At 44.1% G+C, this 23,536-nt stretch overlaps 1 protein-coding gene across 5 annotated transcripts in view; it reads right to left on the bottom strand.

The window, feature by feature from the left end:
* Window positions 1–23,536, bottom strand: part of ELMO1 (engulfment and cell motility 1) — a 286,288-nt gene that overhangs the window by 151,204 nt on the left and 111,548 nt on the right. For all 5 annotated transcript variants that reach the window (XM_083577984.1, XM_083577978.1, XM_083577981.1 and 2 more), the window contains 5 exons: window positions 23,349–23,500; window positions 22,626–22,704; window positions 22,005–22,055; window positions 20,228–20,350; window positions 19,037–19,168 (listed from right to left, as the gene is read on the bottom strand). In XM_083577984.1, coding sequence (XP_083434110.1) covers window positions 19,037–19,168; window positions 20,228–20,350; window positions 22,005–22,055; window positions 22,626–22,704; window positions 23,349–23,500 — 537 coding nt within the window. The remainder of the gene's footprint in view (window positions 1–19,036; window positions 19,169–20,227; window positions 20,351–22,004; window positions 22,056–22,625; window positions 22,705–23,348; window positions 23,501–23,536) is intronic.

Below are 23,536 nucleotides of genomic sequence, written 5' to 3'. Positions count from 1 at the left end.
TTACATGAAATGTGCAGCAGCTACAGCCACCAGCACCTGGGTGTAACTGTCTAGAGCAGGGATGTCCAACAGGTCGATCGCGATCTACTGGTCGATCCCTGCGAGGTTTTGGTCGATCACAGTCGATCGCTGGCCCCCTTCTGGCCCCGGCCCCTCGCCCCTCTCTCCATTGTTGGAGAATGGAAGACGGAGTTTACAAACCGAGGTTGTTTTCCCCGCAGCGATCCTTCAAGTAGATCGGCGAGTAGATCACAGTCTCTTGGAAGTTGGCCACCCCTGGTCTAGAGCAATTAACCTGTGTCCTAACATCACAACATAATGAAATTCCCAGCTCCCTTGGCTAGCAGCAGTTAGGTATATTTGGTGGGAGCAGAGAAATGTCCTATACCACAATGTCTGAACATAGACACGTCGACCTAGCTGCCTCATGCGAGAGAGGAAAAGCATCAGAGCAAATATTCTGTATCACTTTACTCAAACATCCGCAGCTGTTTGAAACTGCTACTTCCTCCCCAATGTCCCTCCACCTCTGCTTTATTCAAACTGTCATTGATTAAAATGGCCATATTTTACGCTCAGTAGTCATCCATACCTACTTTACTCAAACCTCTCCCATTGTTTTACACCACCATTCTGCCGCCCCCCGGCTCAGTCGCTCTCCCTTCTCTCCCCCATGCCAGGGTTACTGTTGTTGTGCAACCTGCCTTCTCTTTTGCTCCTCCTGCCCTGACTTCATGCAAATCCAGGATTGTGATGCAGCACTATAAATCTTCCAATGCAGGCAGCATGACGACAACCTTACATTTTTATGTATAGAGGAATAGAAGTTATTTGTATACGACTGTATCATGCAATATCAGGGTGGTTTACCATGTTACAACATAGAATAAAAATAAGATAAACATTAAGGTAACCAGCGAATCAAAACAAAAATTAAACAGCTGCCTATCATCATAAACGGGTTCTTGACTTCAAGAACCGCCTTGAAGACTGACCTCAGCTAGAAGTTGGGTATTTAGTATTTCCAGTCCCAAGCTTCTGTTTAATTTCAGCTGGGAGATGGTGTAATATATTTACCATCTAGAAAACAACTGAGATTTCTAGTTTTAATAGGTTTGATGGATTTTATATGATATAATAAGCCATCTGAAGGTTACTCTCTGAAAGGCAGCCTATAAATATTGAGATGAATAAATAGTTGTGTTGAAATCCTGCACCTAGTTACGTTAATTAATTCCCTCTGAAATCAACAGGAGTCTAGTGAGCATGTAGATGGGCACACAACTGTGGATCTTGATTTCTATGTCTAAATAAGCCAAGATCTATTTACGCATTTCATAGTCAACTATATTTCACTGCCATCCTTCTGTATTTGAAAAATGCATAGCAACTGGAGCTACATGAAGATTGAAAAAACCTCTGTGAACTTTGGACAGCTTAAATGAACACTGTGCTGCCTAAGATGCCATCACTTTGATGAAATGTAAATCCAAAACTGTGATTACTTGTGGTCATTAAGCAGCTCATGGCATGTTTTTGGCAGATTAGAGCGTCCCTGGACAGATTCCAGTTTGGGAAATTACATTCCACCTACCTAATATTCTCTTGTAGTCACAGCTGGAGAAAGCAGCCTTCATTTCCTCTCCTAAGCTACTTTATATCATTACCATCTGCTTTGCAAAGGCACCAAAGAAGTTGCTGTTTCTCATTGGCAACACACAATAGTGCAATACTCAGACTGTTTTCCAACTATGTACAGCTACTATGAAACACTGTTGTGTGCCAATCATGTGCTAGGTACTGTACTTCATTCAAAAGGAGCCAGGGAAAATATCAGAGTAAGAAACTCTGGGAAAATATCAGAGTAAGAAACTCTGCTCCTTGGGAGAAAGGCGATGGCAAACCTAGACAACATATTAAAAAGCAGACACATCACCTTGCCAACAAAGGTCCGTATAGTTAAAGCCATGGTTTTCCCAGTAGTGATGTATGGAAGTGAGAGCTGGACCATAAAGAAGGCTGATCGCCGAAGAATTGATGCTTTTGAATTATGGTGCTGGAGGAGACTCTTGAGAGTCCCATGGACTGCAAGAAGATCAAACGCATCCATTCTTAAGGAAATCAGCCCTGAGGGCTCACTGGAAGGACAGATCGTGAAGCTGAGGCTCCAATACTTTGGCCACCTCATGAGAAGAGAAGACTCTCTGGAAAAGACCCTGATGTTGGGAAAGATGGAGGACACAAGGAGAAGGGGGCGACAGAGGACGAGATGGTTGGATAGTGTCTTCGAAGCCACAAACATGAGTCTGACCAAACTGCGGGAGGCAGTGGAAGACAGGAGTGCCTGGCGTGCTCTGGTCCATGGGGTCACGAAGAGTCGGACACGACTAAACGACTAAACAACAACAAAGAAACTTGTACAGCATTAGACAAATCTCTGTTGTATGCTGTACTATGCCGTAAAGTTATCTGTGTTCCAATATACTTGATGTGTAGATCCTAATTCTCATTAAAAGAAACCCCTAAAAACTAAAGCATGACATGAAATATACATAAGACATTGGACTTTGATTTCCTAGCCAATTTTTAATTATGTTTTTGAATGCCTTTTGGACAGTTGTTCAGCTGTCGTCGGACTGCAACGCCCATCACTACGGATCATTGGCCACGCTTGCTGGAACAGATGGGAGTTGGAGATCAACAATATCTGGACAGCAACACTTTGATTAGTGCAACAAATTAAGGCTTCTAGCAGGAAGGTAAACGGTGTTTCCATGCGCTCTGGCTTCCGTCACAGTTTTCCGTTGCGCCAGAAGCGGTTTAGTCATGCTGGCTAAATGACCCAGAAAGCTGTCTGTGGACAAACGCCGGCTCCCTTGGCCTGAAAAGTGAGATGAGTGCTGCACCTCATAGTCTCCTTTGACTGGACTTAACCGCCCTGGAGTACTTTACCTATACCTTTTTCATCTAGTTCAGGGGTAGTCAACCTTTTTATACCTACTGCCCACTAATGCATCTTTCCTGATGGTAAAATTTCCTTACCGCCCACCAGTGCTCAATGGAAGGAGAATTCAGCTTGTGCCATAGAACCTCCCTACCGCCCACCTAGAATCCTGAAATGCCCACTAGTGGGCAGGAGGGACCAGGTTGACAACCCCTGATCTAGTTAGTGGTCCAAATTTTGTTACAAAGAGAAGTAAAGATTTTGCAGGAAAGGGAACGCATTGGATATTTTCATTCATGCTGATTATGATTTTTGGAATGGGAGCACTTTCTGACCTTTTTCCTTTTGTATTCATGCAGTTGCTACTTAAGGACTAAATTCCAAAGATCAGCAAAGTCTCAGAAAAAAAGATATAAGGTTCAGCACTGCAGTTACATGTGATGCACTGAGCCTCACAACTGAACACAAAATGTGATAGTGACATCCCAAAAAGGGCACTTTTTCTCCACTGCCGTTTGCCTCCCTACCCATTGCTCACACTGGGGGGCCCTTCCCAAATTGCTGCTGGTGCTTTGAATATGACAAATGTTTGGTGGCTTTTTAATACAGCATTGGTTGAATGGGTTGAATTTTGCAATACCTTTAATAGGAACTAAGACCTCATCAAGCACTGGCTTCAAATCAAATGTCGTTCTGATGGGCAAAGCTAACTGGGATGCAAGAACACTTTGAATCAGTAATGAGCCACAAATGTGCCAGGATTCAAGGACCTGGTCATGGATACACCCCCTATCCAGCCTTGTATACAAGTGCCAAAAGTCAGCAGGCCTGTCCAGGATGTGGGTCCTGGACCTGATAGAAATAGGCAGTACTGGGTCAGATAAAATTACACTTAAAACTCATGACACTGGTGAATGTGGTAAGAACCTACAAAGTATGTGTATGTGTGCTTTTGTATTACAGGGGTACCTCGAGTTAAGAACTTATTTCGTTTTGGAGGTCTGTTCTTAAGCTGAAACTGTTCTTAACCTGAGGTACCACTTTAGCAAATGGGGCCTCCCACTGCTGCCGCAGCACCGGTGCACGATTTCTGTTCTCATCCTGAAGCAAAGTTCTTAACCCGAGGTACTATTTCTGGGTTAGCGGAGTCTGTAACCTGAAGTGTCTGTAACCCGAGGTACCACTGTATAAAGTTTTACCTGATTGCTACTTTCTTTAACTACAATTTTACCTAGAGGACTCCTAAACACACACACAAATGGCATGCTGAAAATCAGGCATCTGCATACACCAATTTCCAATTTAAGAAATGTCCACAAATCTAAAGTTTTATTTTAAAAGTAGATCTATGAACTCCTATGATCATTTAGCTAAAGTAATTAAAATGAGAGGATCTGAAACATTACTTCCTCTTCAGTGCTTCAACATTTCAACTATAAGCTAACGCTGCATAAGATAAATTGGTTTTAAATGTAGAACCACAATACTACAGCTATTTCAGCACTGCTGACATGAAATTCTATGTAACTACAAAGACAGTATTAAAATGGCATTACTTCCGGACCGTTGCTTACAAAATATCCAAATTCTTCCTGTTATTTTGTGACACTAAAATATTAATATAGTCATGAACCATTCTGCAAGCCTAAACGCTCTCTTCCTTTCCCTTTCCCTTCAAGCTTTCAAAGAGTCTCTCTCTTGCCCATGATGAAAATTCCGTTCAAAGGCCAGCTACACACAGCAAATCATTCACAAATATGTGGGACATTCTATGGATATATTTTACTAGTACCAATCACTATGAACTAGGGATGTGGGTGGCGCTGTGGGTTAAACCACAGAGCCTAGGACTTGCCGATCAGAAGGTCGGCGGTTCGAATCCCCATGGCGGGGTGAGCTCCCGTTCATCGGTGCCAGCTCCTGCCCACCTAGCAGTTCGAAAGCATGTCAAAGTGCAAGTAGATAAATAGGTACCGCTCCGGCGGGAAGGTAAACGGCATTTCCGTGCGCTGCTCTGTTTCACCAGAAGCGGCTTAGTTATGCTGGCCACATGACCCAGAAGCTGTACGCCGGCTCCCTCAGCCAATAAAGTGAGATGAGCGCCGCAACCCCAGAGTCAGCCACGACTGGACCTAATGGTCAGGGGTCCCTTTACCTTTACCTATCACTATGAACGGCTGTAGGGGTTGGATGCCATTGAAGGTTGAAGATTTGCACAGTAAGGATGAAGAAAGAATATGGACCTTTGTTTGGCAATGCATCACTGTAGGCATGAAGAGAGATGGAGGATAATTTATGTCAGGTTTGGTAGTAGTAGTAGTAGTAGTAGTAGTAGTAGTAGTAGTAGTAATTTATTATTTGTACCCCGCCCATCTGGCTGGGCCTCCCCAGCCACTCTGGGCAGCTTCCATAGAAACCAAAAATACACTAAAATATCACACATTAAAAACTTCCCTGAACAGGGCTGCCTTAAGACGTCTTCTGAATGTCAGGTAGTTATTTATCGCTGTGACATCTGATGGGAGGGCGTTCCACAGGGCGGGTGCCACTACCGAGAAGGCCCTCTGCCTGGTTCCCTGTAGCTTTGCTTCTTGTAATGAGGGAAGCCCAGAAGGCCCTCGGTGCTGGACCTCAGCGTCCGGGCAGAATGATGGGGGTGGAGACGCTCCTTCAGGTATACTGGACCAAGGCCGTTTAGGGCTTTAAAGGTATTATGTGGTCTCGGCGGCCGCCCCCAGTCACCAGTCTAGCTGCCGCATTCTGGATTAGTTGTAGTTTCCGAGTCACCTTCAAAGGTAGCCCCACGTAGAGCGCATTGCAGTAGTCCAAGCAAGAGATAACTAGAGCATGCACCACTCTGGCGAGGCAGTCCGCGGGCAGGTAGGGTCGAAGCCTGCGTACCAGGTGGAGTTCGTAGACAGCTGCCCTGGATACAGAATTGACCTGCGCCTCCATGGACAGCTGTGAGTCCAAAATGACTCCCAGGCTGCGCACCTGGTCCTTCAGGGGCACAGTTACCCCATTCAGAACCAGGGAATCCCCCACACCCGCCCGCCCCCTGTCCCCCAAAAACAGTACTTCTTTCTTGTCAGGATTCAACTTCAATCCATTAGCCGCCATCCATCCTCCAACTGCCTCCAGGCACTCACACAGGACCTTCACCACCTTCACTGGTTCTGATTTGAAAGAGAGGTAGAGCTGGGTATCATCTGCATATTAATGGACACCCAGTCCAAACCCCCTGATGATCTCTCCCAGTGGCTTCATATAGATGTTAAAAAGCATGGGGGAGAGGACGGAACCCTGAGGCACCCCACAAGTGAGGGCCCAGGGGTCTGAGCACTCATCCCCCACCACCACTTTCTGAACACGGCCCAGGAGGAAGGAGCGGAACCACTGTATGACAGTGCCCCCAGCTCCCAGCCCCTCTAGATGGTCCAGAAGGATGTTATGGTCGATTGTATCAAAGGCCGCTGAGAGATCCAGCAGAACTAGGAAACAGCTCTCACCTTTGTCCCTAGCCCGCCGGAGATCATCAACCAGTGCGACCAAGGCAGTTTCAGTCCCATGATGAGGCCTGAATCCCGATTGGAAGAGATCAAATCCATGGCAAGCATTAGTAGTAATGCTTATACCCCACTCATCTCATTGAGTTGCCCCGGCCACTCTGGGCAGCCTCCAACAGAATATAAAAAATGTGGTGCTCCAACTACAACTCCCATCATCCCTAACCATTAGCCAATCCAGTTCAATAGCACCTGGATAGCCACAGGCTCCCAACCCCTGGTTTGGGTTCCTCTCTCCTTTGAATTTTTCAGCATCTAGTACCTTTCACACCTGGCTTATGTACACATAAGTAAGCAGGGCCAGACAGCCTGGACTAAGCTGCTTTGGCATGGCCAGTTCTTTTAAACAAAGCTATTTCTGGGGAGCCAAACCAGGTGAACAGAGGAAACTGGGATCCTACTTTGGTTAGCAGAGAACTGTATCTTTGCCATACAGGGATTCCAACCCACAAGCGTAACCCCTAGAAGATACCGGAAGCTCGACGTAACCAAGCTCACGGACAGTGCCCTGATGTCTTGAAAGAAACACAAGGTATGTTTTCATATATCTCAAGTTATCGTAGCTGAATAGGCCTGGCTTCCAAAGGCAGAATAACTGGCACAAATCCATGGCAGCTATTCCTGATCGAGAAACCAGATCCCAAAATGACTAGTAGATCTCCTGATCTATGCAGAAGAGTTTGAAGTCCAGGGTTTAAGTGGCATTTCTGAAAATGTCTCTGTCCAAGCGAGCCCATGGTGCATTGCTTTGTGCATAGAAGAACAAGTCAAATTGTGTCACGGTCAAACAAAAATCCAGAGAGAGAAGTCAGCCTCTCAAAACAAATCAGCCATTTGAATGTTACCAGCTGCCTAGGAGACACAGGCAGCAGCTGTTAAGATTTTGACACCAAGCAACCAAGTTTAAATGCTATGCACGAACAGAAACTATGTCCCAAGGGTAGAGCAGCACGGCTGTTGGTACAGTAGGTCCCATTTTCCAGCTAGTTGTATTAACCTGCAAGGGTTAGGCTTCGGTAGCAAAGACTCAAAGTTCACAACACCTTCTCTCTCCATGAGTTTGCCCTAAGCACGTCTGGAAACTCACTCTATGTGCAAACACTTTGTGTTCGGTGCTCGTAACACAGATCTCTCCCCTACACAAAGGGAGGGTTTTATTATGACGATCTATATAAAACATTCCTCCACTAAAGTGGGGGGGGGGAGGGAGGGAGGGAGAGGGAGAGAGAGAGAGAGAGAGAAGATAGGAAAATGGCATGATCTGCATGGCCACATGCTGCACAACATATTAAAAGAACTCTGCATTGCACATTTCCAGTGGCTCAATCCTACAACGTCCCATCCATCTCAGTTGTTCAAACCTACCTGACTAGCTCACAAAAGACTCGGGTTACAAACACCTTGGGTTACAAACAATTCGGGTTACAGACTCCGCTAACCTGGAAGTAGTACCTTGGGTTAAGAACTTTACCTCAGGAGAACAGAAATTGCGCAGCGGTGGCACAGTGGCAGCAGGAGGCCCCATTAACTAAAGTGGTACTTCAGGTTAAGAACAGTTTCAGGTTAAGAACGGACCTCGGAACGAATTAAGTTTGTAACCAGAGGTACCACTGTAAATGAAATAGAATCAAATCATTGAAGTGGAAAGCACCAGGAGAGTAGTCCAGTACAACCCCCTGCAATGCAAACATCTTTTGCCGAACCCATGGCTGTGTTAAGTGTCTACCAACCGAGCTGAATAAAGTGTTTGGGAGCACACAAGAGGCAGGACTCCAACCTTTGGGGAACTGGGCTGCATTTACTTATTTAGCCCCCAAACGTAGCTCCACAGGGGAACCAAGGTAGGATCTAACTAATGCCAGCCCGCTTCCCCTGTACCCCTTGCCTTCAGCACCATGCTCTCAGGTGAGCAAGGAGGCCAGCCTGCTCCACCCCATCCTGCAACTCCAGGCAGGTGCCATAGGTTGGCCACAAAGGTGAACAAATGCTTGTGAGTCCCACAGCCCTGAAGGCAAGCCTCAGGACTGAACCCTTCGCCTTTAAAGATGCGTAAGGGTGCTCGCCGAAACTTAACTTAGCTACCTCATGACTTCTGCACTTACCTGCTAATGTGGCTGACTAATGTATTTAAGCTTCCCCCTGTCATTCCATCATACCCAGCACATTGGGGCAGAATAGGTGGGAAATCCCACCAGCAAAGCCATTCAGCTGATGATCCAGAGAAATGACAATAGTGCCTGTGGGAAGGTGGGTGGACTACAGAACGAGGAGGCCAAAGGATGGGTGGGTGGGTGTGCTGAAATAGCTCTTACACCAGCCCCGCCGTCCTGCCATCCTTGGTCTTGTGTGAAATAGCTTGCCTAGGCCCCTGTATTCCTTAAGCGGTCAACATGGCCGTTTTGGGAGTCACAGGGGTATCTTTTGAAAGTGTTCAATTTACCAATGTTATGTACTGAGTTGAATAGGATCCAAAAGGCAGCCGTCTGATTGGTCCTAGAACAACAGGATTCAGAATGCAGCAGTCTGATTGGTCCTAGAACAATAGGATTCAGAATGCAGCAGTCTGATTGGTCCTAGAACAATAGGATTCAGAATGCAGCAGTCTGATTGGTTCTAGAACAATAGGATTCAGAATGCAGCAGTCCGATTGGTCCATAGGAGCCACCCAATCCAGCTCCAGGTGGAAGTGAATCCGCAACCTGATTGGCCTACAGGAGAATCCTGGAATTAGCCAATCACATGGGGCCCATTGTGTAAATAATGTATATAAAGCAGACATTCTGGGGGAACTTCCATTCCTCCTCACCACTATGAGCTGAATAAAGAGAATGAAATCCACTCTCGACTCCGAGTATATTTCAACCAAGTTCAACATATATCTGGGATGAGAAAATGGCAGCTGAAGGAAAACTACTGCTTTCTGCCCTGCCAACTTTAAGGCAAGCGTTATGCACAGGAACACACAGCTCTATCGCTGGAATCTACCCCCAGCCTAATTTGGAAAGCAAGAAACATGCAGCTCTTCGTAATAACCTTCCTTTAAAACTAGTCACTGACCAGGGCCAACCACTTGCATTGTGGTTTCATTGTTTAATTTGTATAGCATCATCTTCAGATGATATTTTGCTTTCCTACATTGCCTGTTCTGCTATATACAATTATTTCATCCGTAACCAAGAGCATCTGTCCCATGAACAAGGAGTGCCCATTCTACAAACCCCCAGCTGATATAGAATGAAAAGTTGCCTGCTTTCCTTCACTGCCTATCCATTACTTTTAAACTTTTGGTGGTAGCCTCTATGGAACCTTGAGCAGAGTTTTAGATTTCAACCTGAAAAACCTGGATTGAGATTCAAGTCCAGCCACAAAGCTTCCCTGTTAGCCTTAAGAAAATCACTGCATGTAAGAAGAGATCAGCAGACCTTACAGTTAAAGATATTTACACATACTCAAGTATGGTTAGTTACATGAAAATGGCACCCTACTTCAGATAAAATGTTGTTCCAAATTAATTTTATCGATTCTAGCTATCAGTCAGCAGTGGGGAACATATGCTCTTCCAGATTTTGCTGGACTTCAACATCAAAATGGCCTCTAAATAGTCAAGCAGTTGGTAAATGAGAGCATGGCATGCAATTTCAGGTTAGGTGTGTGCTTAATTCTCCCACTACAATGCTATACACATACACCTGGAAGTCACTTGCACTGAATTCAGTGGGGCTGACTTGGGCAGACCTGCATCGAATTGCGCTTCAAGAGTTCTTTAACTCTAGCTGGACCATGCTAAAAAAAAATCTAGTTTTAAAAATAAACTAATCAGATCCAGCTCTTCACCGCCCCATAAAAAGAAGAACTACTGCTCTGAGTTATTGTTCCAAATGCAATCAAGACTTCGATAGTGCAACAGGTTGACAGCATCTCCAAATCCAATGCCATCAGTTCATGGAGGGACGGAGCGTATCTTCCCAGCCAAAGGGAAATTACAGGGAGGCTGTAAAATGAAGCAATCCATTCCCCTTTGCCAGGTTCAAATCTAGCAAGGAAATAACTGGCGAGCTAAAAGGGGGGTTTGTTTATTTTAACAATTTGCGTCGCACACTGTTATTTGTTCAGTGTCGTCTGCCAAGCAAATTTGGCAGGCTCCACAATGCTGCTCGGAAGAGGCAGAGAGCAGTGGTTTTGACATAAGCTGCTGAATGTGATTACTGGATACGGCCAACAGGGCTGTTTGAGCGGCAAACCACTCTTCCCACGATGACGGGGCTCAAAAATGAACTCTGCAAAACTTGATGCAGTACCAGTAAATCATATTGAAGGGCCGTCATTACCCGCAAGACGGATTCAGAATTGCAGACAGCAGACTGGTAAAAGTGGCTCCACAGAAATAATTCCCTGACAACTTTCAGAAGAGATAAGAAAACTCAGAGTGGACTACGCCCCTCAAAACAAACCTCTTTTTTAATGTTTCAAAAAGGTTCTTATCACTAAACTTTGGCCTGTGTGTATCCTGCTATTTTTCATTAATTTCTTGTTGGACGCAGAATATAAAAATATGAGCAAGTTTCTAGCCATTAAGACTATGGAGATTGGCAAGAAAATGTGATGAAAATGATGTATAGATGGTACATTACACCAGTAAAGTTAGCAAAAATGTATAAAGTAAGTAACAAATGTTGGAAATGTAAGGAAAAAGAGGGAACATTTTATCACATGTCGTGGGAGTGTAAAAAGGTGAAATGCTTCTGGGAGATGATATATAATGAATTGAAAAAAATGCTGAAATATACATTATAAAGAAACCAGAAGCATTTCTCTTGGGTATTGTTGAAAATGATATAAACAAAAAGGAATGTAAGCTTTTTTTATATGCAGTAACAGCAGCAAGAATATTATTAGCCCAAAAATGGAAGCAAGAAGAATTACCAACGATGGAAGAATGGAGGATGAAATTAATGGATTACGCGGAACTTGATATACTAACGGGAAGGATCTGAAACCGGCAGGACCAGAAGTTTACCGAGGACTGGAGTAAATTTACGGATTATTTGAAAAGTATTTGTGATGACCAGACAACGTTTGTAGGTTTGCAAGAAACTCTGTGAGGAATAATATTAGAAATATTGCAAAAATGAAGAAGTAGTTGGGATATGTTAAAAACATAAAGGCAATATTAAGTTAGGAAATGCGTAAGAAGTGAATAAGATGGAGGAATATCAGAGGTGCTGATGGAAGTCCAATAAGAATGTATTTGTGATAAATTGTGTGGTAGGTTTTATAATTTTGTATTTTAAACCCAATAAATATATCTATATCTATATAGATATAAAGACTATGGAGATTTGCATGAAAGCAAAGCATGTGTGCAATATCTGGCTGATTCCATTGATGGATGCGGGGTAAATAAATAAATAAAAAACTTCTTGCCTCTGTCACACACACCAATTTGCTTAGTTTAGGCAGGTTTCATCATTTCTTGGGAAAGAACTTGGGCAGTAGTTCATGTCCCAGCCTAGAAAACACACAACTCAGCAACCACCTGTCGACAATGAAGGTGGCCGTTCTGTCTCCATCACTCATGTGTCAGCAGCCCTTCTATTAATGCTTAAGTGCAATGACCTGGCAACATTTCACATAATTCTTAGACCTTTAAATGTCACATCTTGAACAGCAGAGCATTAAGCTCATTACTGCTAACATATATCTGGGAGATTAAACTGATAATATGGTGCAAAGGTTAGACTGATGGAGTGAGACCACAAAGACCCAAGCTTAAATGTCTCAGGAGCAAAACTCACTAAGTGCTATTGGGCCGGTGATACCCTCTCAGCATTACCAACACTCACAAGGTTGCTGCAATTGTAAAATGTGGAGGATGGCAAGATACAGTAAGGCTTAAAATAAGGTAAAGGTAACGGGACCCCTGACCACTAGATCCAGTCATGGCCGACTCTGGGGTTGCAGCGCTCATCTCGCTTTATTGGCCGAGGGAGCTGGCGTACTGCTTCCGGGTCATGTGGCCAGCATGACCAAGCCACTTCTGGCGAACCAGAGCAGCGCACGGAAATGCTGTTTACCTTCCCGCCAGAGTGGTACCTATTTATCTACTTGCACTTTGATGTGCTTTCAAACTGCTAGGTTGGCAGGAGCAGGGACCGAGCAACAGGAGCTCACCCCGTTGCGGGGATTCGAACCGCTGACCTTCTGATAGGCAAGTCCTAGGCTCTGTGGTTTAACCCACATCGCCACCCGTGTCCCTTTAAAATAAGGTATAAAGATGTAAATATTGTGCAAGGCAATAATCACCTCTTGTGGTGACCAATGCGTGAATCACTAGGGCCAAGCTATCACCGCCCAAGAAAGACCATCACTAGCACATCTGTTACAGCCAGTGCTTGCTGAGGCTACCTGAGTTTCCAGTGAGAAAAAAGGACCCATCTCCCAATATGACCCTGCAGATAAGCTGCTTCTCTCCTTGCTTCCCCTCTCATCAGGTATGTTTCTCTAGCCAAGCTCAGTTTATCAAATGTGATGCCAACACAGACTGTACCTCGGGGGTCACAATTCAGTGAAGAACACACAGCAAATGCATTTGTCAGGTGGAAAAGGCACCTTGATGGAAGATGCTGGTGACAGGAGATTGATTTAGTACTTTTAACTAAAATGCCTCACAAGGGAGAAAAAAGAATCAGGCAAGAGAGAGACTAAGAGGCGTCCGAAATTCCACCATGCTGTTTTGGGCTTCCTATGCAGAACACAGGAAGACCGTCATTAGATGCCATTTCATTGTATATAAAGGTATTTTGCACATCAGACAACTACCACAGTGAGACTCTGTGGCATTCTATGCAGGAGCGGCTATTTGCAGTGAACAACAGGCTTGACCACCAGGGGTTATTTGCAGTCTTATCAACTGCTATGTCGCCAACAGTATGCAGACCCCCTTAAGCTCTGCTGGGGAGATGCTGACCTCTAGAGGCACATACTAAGAATAAACCAAATGCTTAGTTTTCACGCAAGTCAGTCAAAATGTTTCGGCTAAATTAATTCAGCCATTTCTGGAGGGGAGGGAGGAAATGTTGCCCAAAATTGGGATGGGGTAGGTGAAATTTTAAGATTCTTGGTGAGGGAGTTGGCCTTACAGATGGAGTAGTTTGTTTGTTTTTAAAAAAAAACCTTAAAATAATTTTCACTAGGTAAAGGTAAAGGGACCCCTGACCATTAGGTCCAGTCGTGACCGACTCTGGGGTTGCGGTGCTCATCTCGCTTTATTGGCCGAGGGAGCCGACGTACAGCTTCCAGGTCATGTGACCAGCATGATGAAGCCGCTTCTGGCAAACCAGAGCAGCGCACAGAAAAGCCTCCCTATCTTTGCAGCCATTTGATTTAGTTCTGGCTACATTGCTCTTCCTGCGCCAGATCACCATGGCAGTGATCCAGCACAGAAGGAACAGCAACGCAACCAGGAGCAGATCAGAGGACTGCAGAGAGATATTTTACTGGCTACTGTCGGAAATCTCCTCCCCGGCCCTTGCAAACCAAGGATTATGTCATGTGAAATGTCAAAACCCCCGAGCATAGGTGCTGTGTCCTGTTTTCAGACTTCCCCACCTGCCACCGAAAACTTTGCCCCTTTTATTTATTTCCTTTATACCCTGCTCTGCCTCTGAGGAATTCAGAGCAGCTCATATGTCAGCCTTCCCCAACCCGGTGCTCTCAAGAATTCTTGGACTACAGCTCCCTTCAACTCATGCCAGCTGGGAAATGGAGTCCGAAACCTCTGGAGGGGAAGGCAATTATATACGGTCACAGAGTGGGCAGTTCTCCAAATAGTTCTGTACCCTGCTACATTTGAGTTTGTTGCCATGGAGACTAGCTAAAATTTATTCTAATTTACTTTGAAGTTGACCATAGGAAACCAGCCAGCTCAGAAGAGATCGCGCAGTCAAGCTCAGCATTCTGACATAAGTTTCATGTTTTAAATGCACTGAGCAAGGGATCTCCACCACAACAAGTTCTACGAAATTCTTACATCATCTCTGCTCTTTTTATTTATTATATATATCCTACTCTATACAAGCACAGCATTCCTGGGAGTCCTCCAAAGGCTGAGTAAAGAGAAAAGTCTTAACTGCCTTCCTAAACAGAGGCAGTGAGAGAGCCATGCATTGCCAGATGTCTGGAGAATCAGATCCTCCTCAATTTATTAAACACCATTTTGAAACTCATAAACTTAAACACACCACTCAGTTAACAAAAGAACATGCACCTTTCTTCCTACTGCTTTCTTTTAAATGCCATGATCTCATGTCTTTAGGATCATAAGTGAGTGTGTATGTATTTTCAAGCACTGAAATAACATTTTTCAGCATGGATCCAATACTGAAAAATAAAGACTATTGTACTAAGCCATTCAACAAAACACAGAGGTTGGGTGGCCATCTGTCATGGATGCTTTAGCTGAGATTCCTGCATTGCAGGGGGTTGAACTAGATGATCCCGGGGTCTCTTCCAACTCTATAATTCTAAGATTTTATGATTCTATGAAACATAGCGTCAGGCAATTAAAACAAAAATGAAAACCCACCAGCAGCTAGCTATGCTGTAATGTAATATCTGCTTTCAGCTGGCTACGTGTATTTACAATGTCGAAACAGGAACATTCAAATCTTCTCTGTGATAAGATATGCACATCTCATCTTAGGGGAAGGGTCTGAAATACCCCCTCTGGTGAAGACCCCAATTGCAGGAGGAACCAATTTCCAACCACTGGCTTAGCTCTATAATGCACCTACTCTGAAGGTGCACACAATCATCACATGTCAGCTGGCTGGCAGAAATGGGAGAGCAAGTCAAAAGTTCCTACTAGCCAGATCTGTAATATGAAGCAGCAAGGTGCAGCCCTCGGCAAATTCACTAGTACTGAATTACTACTTTGTTTGACTTTTTAAACCCTCACATTCCTATTCTCATAATCTGATATTCAAATTATCAAAGGTCATAATCTTTTGTAGACTATTAACTGATCAATAATGAAGAGCTGATTTGCCCATATTCATAAACCACTAGTTTATTTCTACTGTTCTGGCCAGGAAATCTCAACATTTTTCAATGAACACCTGTTATTAGTCACACCAGATGTCCAAAATAGAGGGCCTGAGGGGCTGTAGAAACCTTGTTTAAATTAATGATTTTAGACAGGGGATACAGAATACAGCTCCTGATTAAAGACTCCTGCCAGACACAGTGACTGCCCCACATATCTTGCTGAAATTCTCCTCTTTAAAGCCTGTCCCCAATTTACTGCTTAATTAACTGCAACTAATCTGCTCCATACAAATAGTCTGGCTTCCTTACAAATCACTTTGAATCTTTTCCATGAGGTTTCCTATTACTGTAGATACAGTTGAACAGCGATGGCTAAATGTTCATTGTAAAAGAAGCAGAACTGCCACATTTCAGTGCATTAAAAGAGAATAACATTCTTTCAGTGAAAATAGACAACATTTTGACTCTGTTGGTGTTTTATTAATTTTGACACTGGATATTGCAAAGAGCCTCCTAAGCATTTTGACTGCAAGTGGAAGCTGTTTTCAAATCTGAAAGACAGCCCTCATCATTGCAAACCTAAATGAAATGCAACGCTTTAGCAATCTAGGATATTTCTGGTGGAACAAGTTGGTTCATTGCTACAGCAGCCATCTGACTGCTACAGTGGAGAGGGAGAGCTGGTTACAGACAAGTAGGTGAGGCTGCCCACCACCTGATATAATTACCGTATTTTTCGCTCTATAGGACACACTTTTTCCCTTCTAAAAAGAAAGGGAAGATTTGTGTGCGTCCTATGAAGCGAATGCAGGCTGCGTGGCTAAGCCCAAAGCCAGAACAGGGAGACGGAGCGCTGCGCAGCGCTCTGTCTCACTGTTCTAGCTTGGGGATGGCTGCGCAGCCTCCGCAGGGCAGCGGGGTGAAGGCGGAGGCTTCAAAGGCTGTCCCCGAAGCCAGAACAGCAAGAGGCTATCCCAGAAGCCAGATCCCTCTTGCTGTTCTGGCTTCTGGGGTTCATAATTTTTTTCTTCTTGTTTCCTCCCCCACAAACTAGGTGTGTCTTATTGTCCGGTGCGTCCTATAGAGAGAAAAATACGGTATGACATGAGCAGATAATTTGAAAGGTGCTTGCCTCTGAAATCTATTTCAAAGTGATTAGTCTTTCCAACAAGTGACTCCTGTCCAGGTTCGTTAACTGTCTTTGGCATGACCAGTTCTTTTAAACAAAGCTATTTCTGGGGAGCCAAACCAGGTGAACAGAGGAAACTGGGATCCTACTTTGGTTAGCAAAGAACTGTATCTTTGCCACACAGGGATTCCAGCACATTCAATGCCGGAGATCGCCGGTGGTGGCAGAGCCCTGAAAAAGCAATCCACCCGGATTAACAACGCTACTCCTCCCCCCCGACCCACAGTCCGTGATTGATGGAGGACAGAGAAACCTGGAGGTGTTATCACATGTAGGGAGATTACTTTGCCTTCCCGTACTCAGGTCTCTTTCACGCAAGCCAGGTCAATCCCCTGCAAGACAAAAAATTCATGCATGGTGGCAGTTTTATTGCCTATGGACCTGGCATTGCACAACACCAATGACGGAGGTGGGTAATCCCTGCTTGCCCTACCCTTGTCCCTTGGGACGGGGCATAGATTGGAAGGGGTTCGAGCATCACTGCATCTCAAAACCCTTTGCCGATAGTGATATTTAGCTCCACCACCATTCTCCCCTAGCCCTTCAATAGTGGGAATCCTAGACCCCATACTAGTCTCCCCAATAGAGGGGTAGGATCTCCTCAATAACAAGTCATCTCTGGGCCAGGACTCTTGGGTCAGAATGGTATGGGGAAGACGTGAAAGTTTGATAGGGTAATTATCCCTAGAAGATAAAACCCAACCAAAGAAGATGTTCAGTTCCTCTGCCAATGAGGCATCAGTCTTAACCATGTTCCTTGTAGTTGGTTAGGTGCTGCAGTCGTTGCCACACTTGTTTTATGATGTTATCGGCTAAATAATTTTCCACCTTAAGCTTATACTGTTGTTTTGCTGCCTTAATGCCTTTTTTGAGATTTATTCTCGCCTCTGTGTATATGTCTATATTCCCTGTCAAAGGCAGAATCCCAGATTTTCAGGAGTGTTCTTACTTCAGCAGTCATCCATGGTTTACAGTTCCCATAGAGTCTAATGCATCTCTGCGATGTTACATTATCAATGCACACTTTAATATAGGGGAGTATAGCATCTGTGTATCTATGCAGCTCTTGATGTTCAAACACGCTCCAATCAGTGCTCTCAAAACAATCCTGGAGCTGACTAAGAGCACCCTCTGGCCAAATTCTAACTGTTTTTAGAACTGACTGAATTCTTCTCCTGAGAGGGATGTACTTCGGACATAGAAAAACTGAAGAATGGTCGGATGAGCCTAAGTGGGGGAAGGGGATTGCCCTGTATGCCTGTTTCAAATTGGAATACGCGAGATCTGGAATATTCTGTCCTCTAGTGGGAAATTTCACAAACTGTTCAAACTTAGGAAAAACCGTCTTTAGGCAGGCTTGATTAAAGTCCCCTGCCACAACAAGGACGCCGTCTGGGTGGATTTGCTGCTGCTTGGAGATGATGTCATATAGCTTAGAAAGTGCCGCACTGACATTAGCATCAGACAGAATATGAACAGCTATAATAATTATGACAGTTACTTCTCTAGGCAAATAAAATGGCCGACATGTAACTGCCATCAATTCTAGATCTGGGCAGCAATACGTGTAAGCTACTTTGCTGTTAACGCACCAACCATGGTGTATGTAAATACAGACTCCTCCGCCCCTAGCTTTACCAGAATCACTGTTTCTATCAGAGCGATAAATTATTCTATTTATCAGCTCAACTGCCGCATCCGGTACTGCTGAATGTAGCCAGGATTCTGTAATAATTACCACACAGCTCTCAAAAAGAAGCTTGTTTGCTGCCATCAGCAACTGCAGTTCGTCAATTTTGTGGACGAGAGATCTGGTGTTGGTCAGGAAGACGCTTGGCAGTGCTGGTCTGGTGGGTCTTTTTCGAAGCCGGGTTAACAGACCAGCCTGCAACCACGTTTTTGCTTTCGCTCTTTTCTCTTTCGCTTCTTTCGGCACTTCCCTCTCCCGTCGACAATCCAGAGAGATCCTGGAGGTCTTACTATGTAGTTTGGTATACAGTGGGACCTTTGAAACTCTCTAGTTATCTCTATTTTTCTTGTGAGCCCGATGTTTACCAGTTTTGTGCGTGAGTAGGTGAGGTATTGGGAGCTCAGAGCCGCAGCGTATGAACGCGCCGCCATCTTGGAACCAACAGCTAGGCATGTGTTGGTAAGCCTGAACAATCCAGGACCAGGGCCAGTCAGGCTGTTGTGGCTGATCTGAACCAGGCCCTGAATCAGTCTGAGGTGAAGGTGGGTTGCACGGCTCTAATGCAAACTAGACCACTGTAAGAATCAAGGGAGAATACTCACAATAAACCCAAGTTTTTTGTAATCCCGTGTGTACATAGATTTGCGTTTCTCAACATTGCCACCACTGTTGTTCGGTTCAGACTCTGCATCGAAAGCAATTCTTCGGAGTTCAAATATGATATCCCTTTGGGCCTGATGGGGTTGTAAAAAATACATTGCCATTTTTTTAAAAAGGAAAAACATACACACAACACTGAATATTAAAAGTAACGCCAGAACATGTCCATATCACATTTTCATTCTCCCAAGTTTTTTGGCCTTAAAATTTCTATTTTAAATTGTAGTACGATGTACTGTTGTTCCCCCAACTACTAGTTTTAAACCTGGAGTTTAAAACTTGTTGGTTTCACTCTGTATTAGATGTTATGCTTTGGTTTTATCATTTTCGAAAATACTTTGTTGTTGCTGTAGTGTAAATCACTCAGGTAACTTTTGTTATTAGGAACTATAGTAATTCTATAACTAAACAGTAAAAAAAGGTAGCTGAAATATGCTAAATGTAGAACTTTGCCTTGGATAAAAAATATTAAACTGGATCCACAGACTCTGCTGGTATACCCCCAGGTATTCTCTCCAATGTCAGAGTTGCAGTGCTGGAAAAAACACCAGTTTTGGACCTTTCTATAGCTTCAGGTAGGTGGTGATGAGGGCAGATCTCTCTCTCTTTGCAGAGGGAGATCTGAAAGATCTAGTGGTTCAAGGGAACATAGAGTTGCACCCTTTGTGAAGAAATGAGAATGGTGTGACATGACATATTTACTAATTCTCTCGCCTGTCCTCTGGTGTTTAAAATGTCATTCAAATGACTGCTTCAAGCTTTTTTTAAAAAAAATACCCCAAGCATATTTGTGCATACTTAAGAAGTAGGGCTACTAACTGCCTTAATTTTTTGTTGTAATTTAGTTCTACTTATCCTGGTCTGTCTGCAAGATTCCTCTCTTGTGCTTTATATCCCCATATGGTCCCTGCCTTAGATTCTGCAGCTGAACTAGGTGCCTTCAGAACACAATAAATGGTGCCTGACTTTCTTGAGAGGTATACAGGAACTGCATGTTATTTTTTCCTTTGTGGCCTCTAAAATAAAGCACACTGCTCATCATTTATGCATAACAAAGCTTTTCCTTTTCACTGAAGTGGTTTCCCTATCTCTACAGAGTAACTGTAGCAGTTCAACAATATTGCTTTGCTTACCTGATCTTGGGGGTCCATTTTGGTCATCATCCTGTCTTCCAGTAAGTTAAAGGTGAGCACTTGCAGAACGTAAAGCTGATGTGCCATTTCATTATTGATGGCTCTCTGAGCTCTGATAACATACTGAAAATAGTAGCAAGAGCAAAATCACCCAGCAACCTTACATAAAGTTACATCAAGTTTAGGCAGGCAAGGGGGGGGGGGCGTTCCAGAAATAAGCTTCACCATTGGCTATATAATTATATTTAACATAATTGTTTTGCTCTTCTCTTCATCCCCTTCCATCCTCTTCATTGTCTAGGACAGGGCTACCAACCAAACGAAGCTATTTATTTTGTAGATGCCCACAAGATCAGTAAACAGCCTCTTTTTGCTGCCAGCCTGAGACAGCAAAAACAAAGAAGTCTGTCAAGCACCTGGCTGGTCAAAGCACACAATTAGTAATATGAGTTTAGTTCAAGAAGTCACAAACTGCATAGGCACAAACTAGCCCAAACCCCTGCTAACAATGCAATCAATACATTCACAGTTCCTTTAAAATATGTGAGTAGAGGAATGTGATTCAGTTTTTTAACTGTGTTATGGAAATTACAGGGAGGGGCCACATCTTTAAAGTTGTTAAATGTTACAAAGATTATGCCTGAATGTATCCTTTCGACTTGACAGCTCAGGGAAGATACCTACCTTTACAAGTCATATAAAATCAACTCCTTTGCCAGTTTCCTCCATTTCGATGCTATCTGGCCTTTGGAAAAACGACTCTTTCCCCTGCCACCTCACAAGCGTGAGGACATGTATACACACCTCCTACCCCAGGAAGTGCCCAGAGGTGACAATTGCTGAGCTGATTGTTGGCCAAGGAAAGCCAAATCCCACCACCAGACTTGCTGAGGGGTCCAGACATGCAAAGGGAATTCTATCGTACTTTGGGTGGTGGGACTTCAGAGCTGTTTGCCTATGCTAATCTTATACCTGGGTCTTGCCCTGACATGTCCACAAATGCTAATCTGGTACCAGGGACATGTTTGCCAAAGCTGAACTAGTGTAACCCCTGTCTAAAGGTAAAGGGACCCCTGACCGTTAGGTCCAGTCACTGACGACTCTGGGGTTGCGCGCTCATCTCGCTTTATTGGCTGAGGGAGCTGGCGTACAGCTTCCGGGTCATGTGGCCAGCATGACTAAGCCGCTTCTGGCGAACCAGAGCAGCGCACGGAAACACCGTTTACCTTCCCGCCGGAGCGGTACCTATTTATCTACTTGCACTTTGGCGTGCTTTCAAACTGCTAGGTTGGCAGGAGCAGGGACCGAACAACGGGAGCTCACCCTGTTGTGGGGATTCGAACCGCCGACCTTCTGATCGGCAAGTCCTAGGCTCTGTGGTTTAACCCACAGCGCCACCTGCGTCCCTCTCTGCCCGTCTACCCCTCCCCTTTTGTGACATGTCAATGATGCAGCAATGTTGTATCAATGATGCTGTACAAACTGTATTCTGGGTTATGGTGAGAAAGTTTTAAAAGTCAATGTCACCCATGCCCGGGGTTCTTACTGCTGTTTGAACCTGTTGCGCAACAATAAAGGGTCTAAGTCGACTGACTGCTGTTTTGCTCCAAATTACTTGGCTGGAATTTCCTTCTTTTACTGACCGCATGGACCCACGGGGGACTTGTACCCTGACAAACTGGGCTGTTGAATAGTCTCTCAACCCAGAATTTTCTTTAACAACTGTTACTTTATCAAAAATGAGCACAGAAACATGAACTGAAGACACAGCACTCACTTGTAAGATGATTGCCCGAAGTTGCTTCTGTGCTAAAATATTTGCCATTTCCTAATTTTGAAAAAAAGAAAGAGAAGAAGCAGTAACAATTCAGTTTGAAAAAAGTATACAGCTCATTATGGCAGCATCAGAATAATGCCTTGTTTGGTTATTAGGGGAAATCTATAATCTATTCCTCAGAACAAGGAAACTACCTTCCTGTTGCTCACTCGCATGATAAAACATGGAGGAAAACTGACTACACTAAATATATTTCTGTGAATTGGTAAGAAAACCACTCATAAGCATCTCTGGATGGGACACAACCTCCAACTTCATTTAACAATACAGCTACCGATCAACTGCATTTAAAGGGGCAAGCTCAGTATCTGAACAGAGTGACAAAATTAACCAGGACTCCCTATTGCATGTATCTTGCCAGAAAAAAAAGTTTACTTCTTAGAGAAGGGTAGCACATCTCAACTCTGCCATCACTAGCTTTCAAGCTATAAGTTCAAGCTATAATTGTCCAACAAGTATAACTAAGAATTGTGTTTATAGCACAGTTTTGGCCAAAGCAGCTGTGTTTTCAACAGGTACCACCACAAAGTGACCCATGTAATATTTTAACACCCAACTCACCTGTCTCCTGTCATCAGGTGCTTTGAGGAAAAGCGCATTTATTACGGCAATGGTGTAGGTTTGTATTTCTTGATCTGCCCTGTATCAGAGTATAAAGCAGGTATACAAAAGTCAGGCTTTAGATAATGATTTTTGTTGTTGCTGCTGTTTATAGAATAGAACAATAAAGTACAGGTACAAGCTGCTAGAGTGTGGGAGAGGAACCCTACAAGCCTTCAAAATGATTATATTCTAAATTAATGCACAGCTTCTTAATTGCAGTAAGTCGTCAGCTCAAACTGTGTTAAATCTATATATTTGTATCTCACTCGTCTTTCAAGGTCATGACGAGCATACATAAGCCTGGTTTTTATCTGTGGAATAGTTTAAAACGGCAGGCAAGAGACTTGCTAGAAGCTGCAGCAAGCTTCATTGGCTGAACATATGCAGCAGGAGAAGAGCGTCTCTGAACTGAATGCAGCCAGAGAGCCATGAAGAACTGGAGAGGTGAGCCACTCCAGGATGGGGAAGGTGACATTAGCTAGGATAGCCTATCTTCTTCTTCCCTTCCTTGCAGTCAGTTCTCACTCCACCCATATGGAAACGCAGGATCATGACCAGACTTGGGTAAAGCTGATGCTCCAAATACTTAATCAGATCTTGTCAATTTTAAGGCTGCTTTCAAGGTCATCAGCTGTAACTTTAAACGTTATTCCCAGGCAAAAGTAATGCAAAGCTACTCACCCTTGAAGGTGTGGGATTAACTGGCCAATTGTAATCTCCTGTGCCACCTTCTGGTACAGATCATGGCTGTTCAACACCATTGACTCTAGGATGGCTAGGGATCGTTGAAGTATAGCAATGTCGGAAGGAAACTTGCTCACATAACTTGCTATCTATAAATAAATCAGGTTTCTTGTAAGAGGCCATGG

Source organism: Podarcis filfolensis (genome assembly GCF_964270895.1).
Source record: "Podarcis filfolensis genome assembly, chromosome: 12".
NCBI lineage: Eukaryota > Metazoa > Chordata > Lepidosauria > Squamata > Lacertidae > Podarcis > Podarcis filfolensis.
Note: the sequence above shows the minus strand (reverse complement) of the source record. Positions and strands in the feature narration are given on the sequence as shown.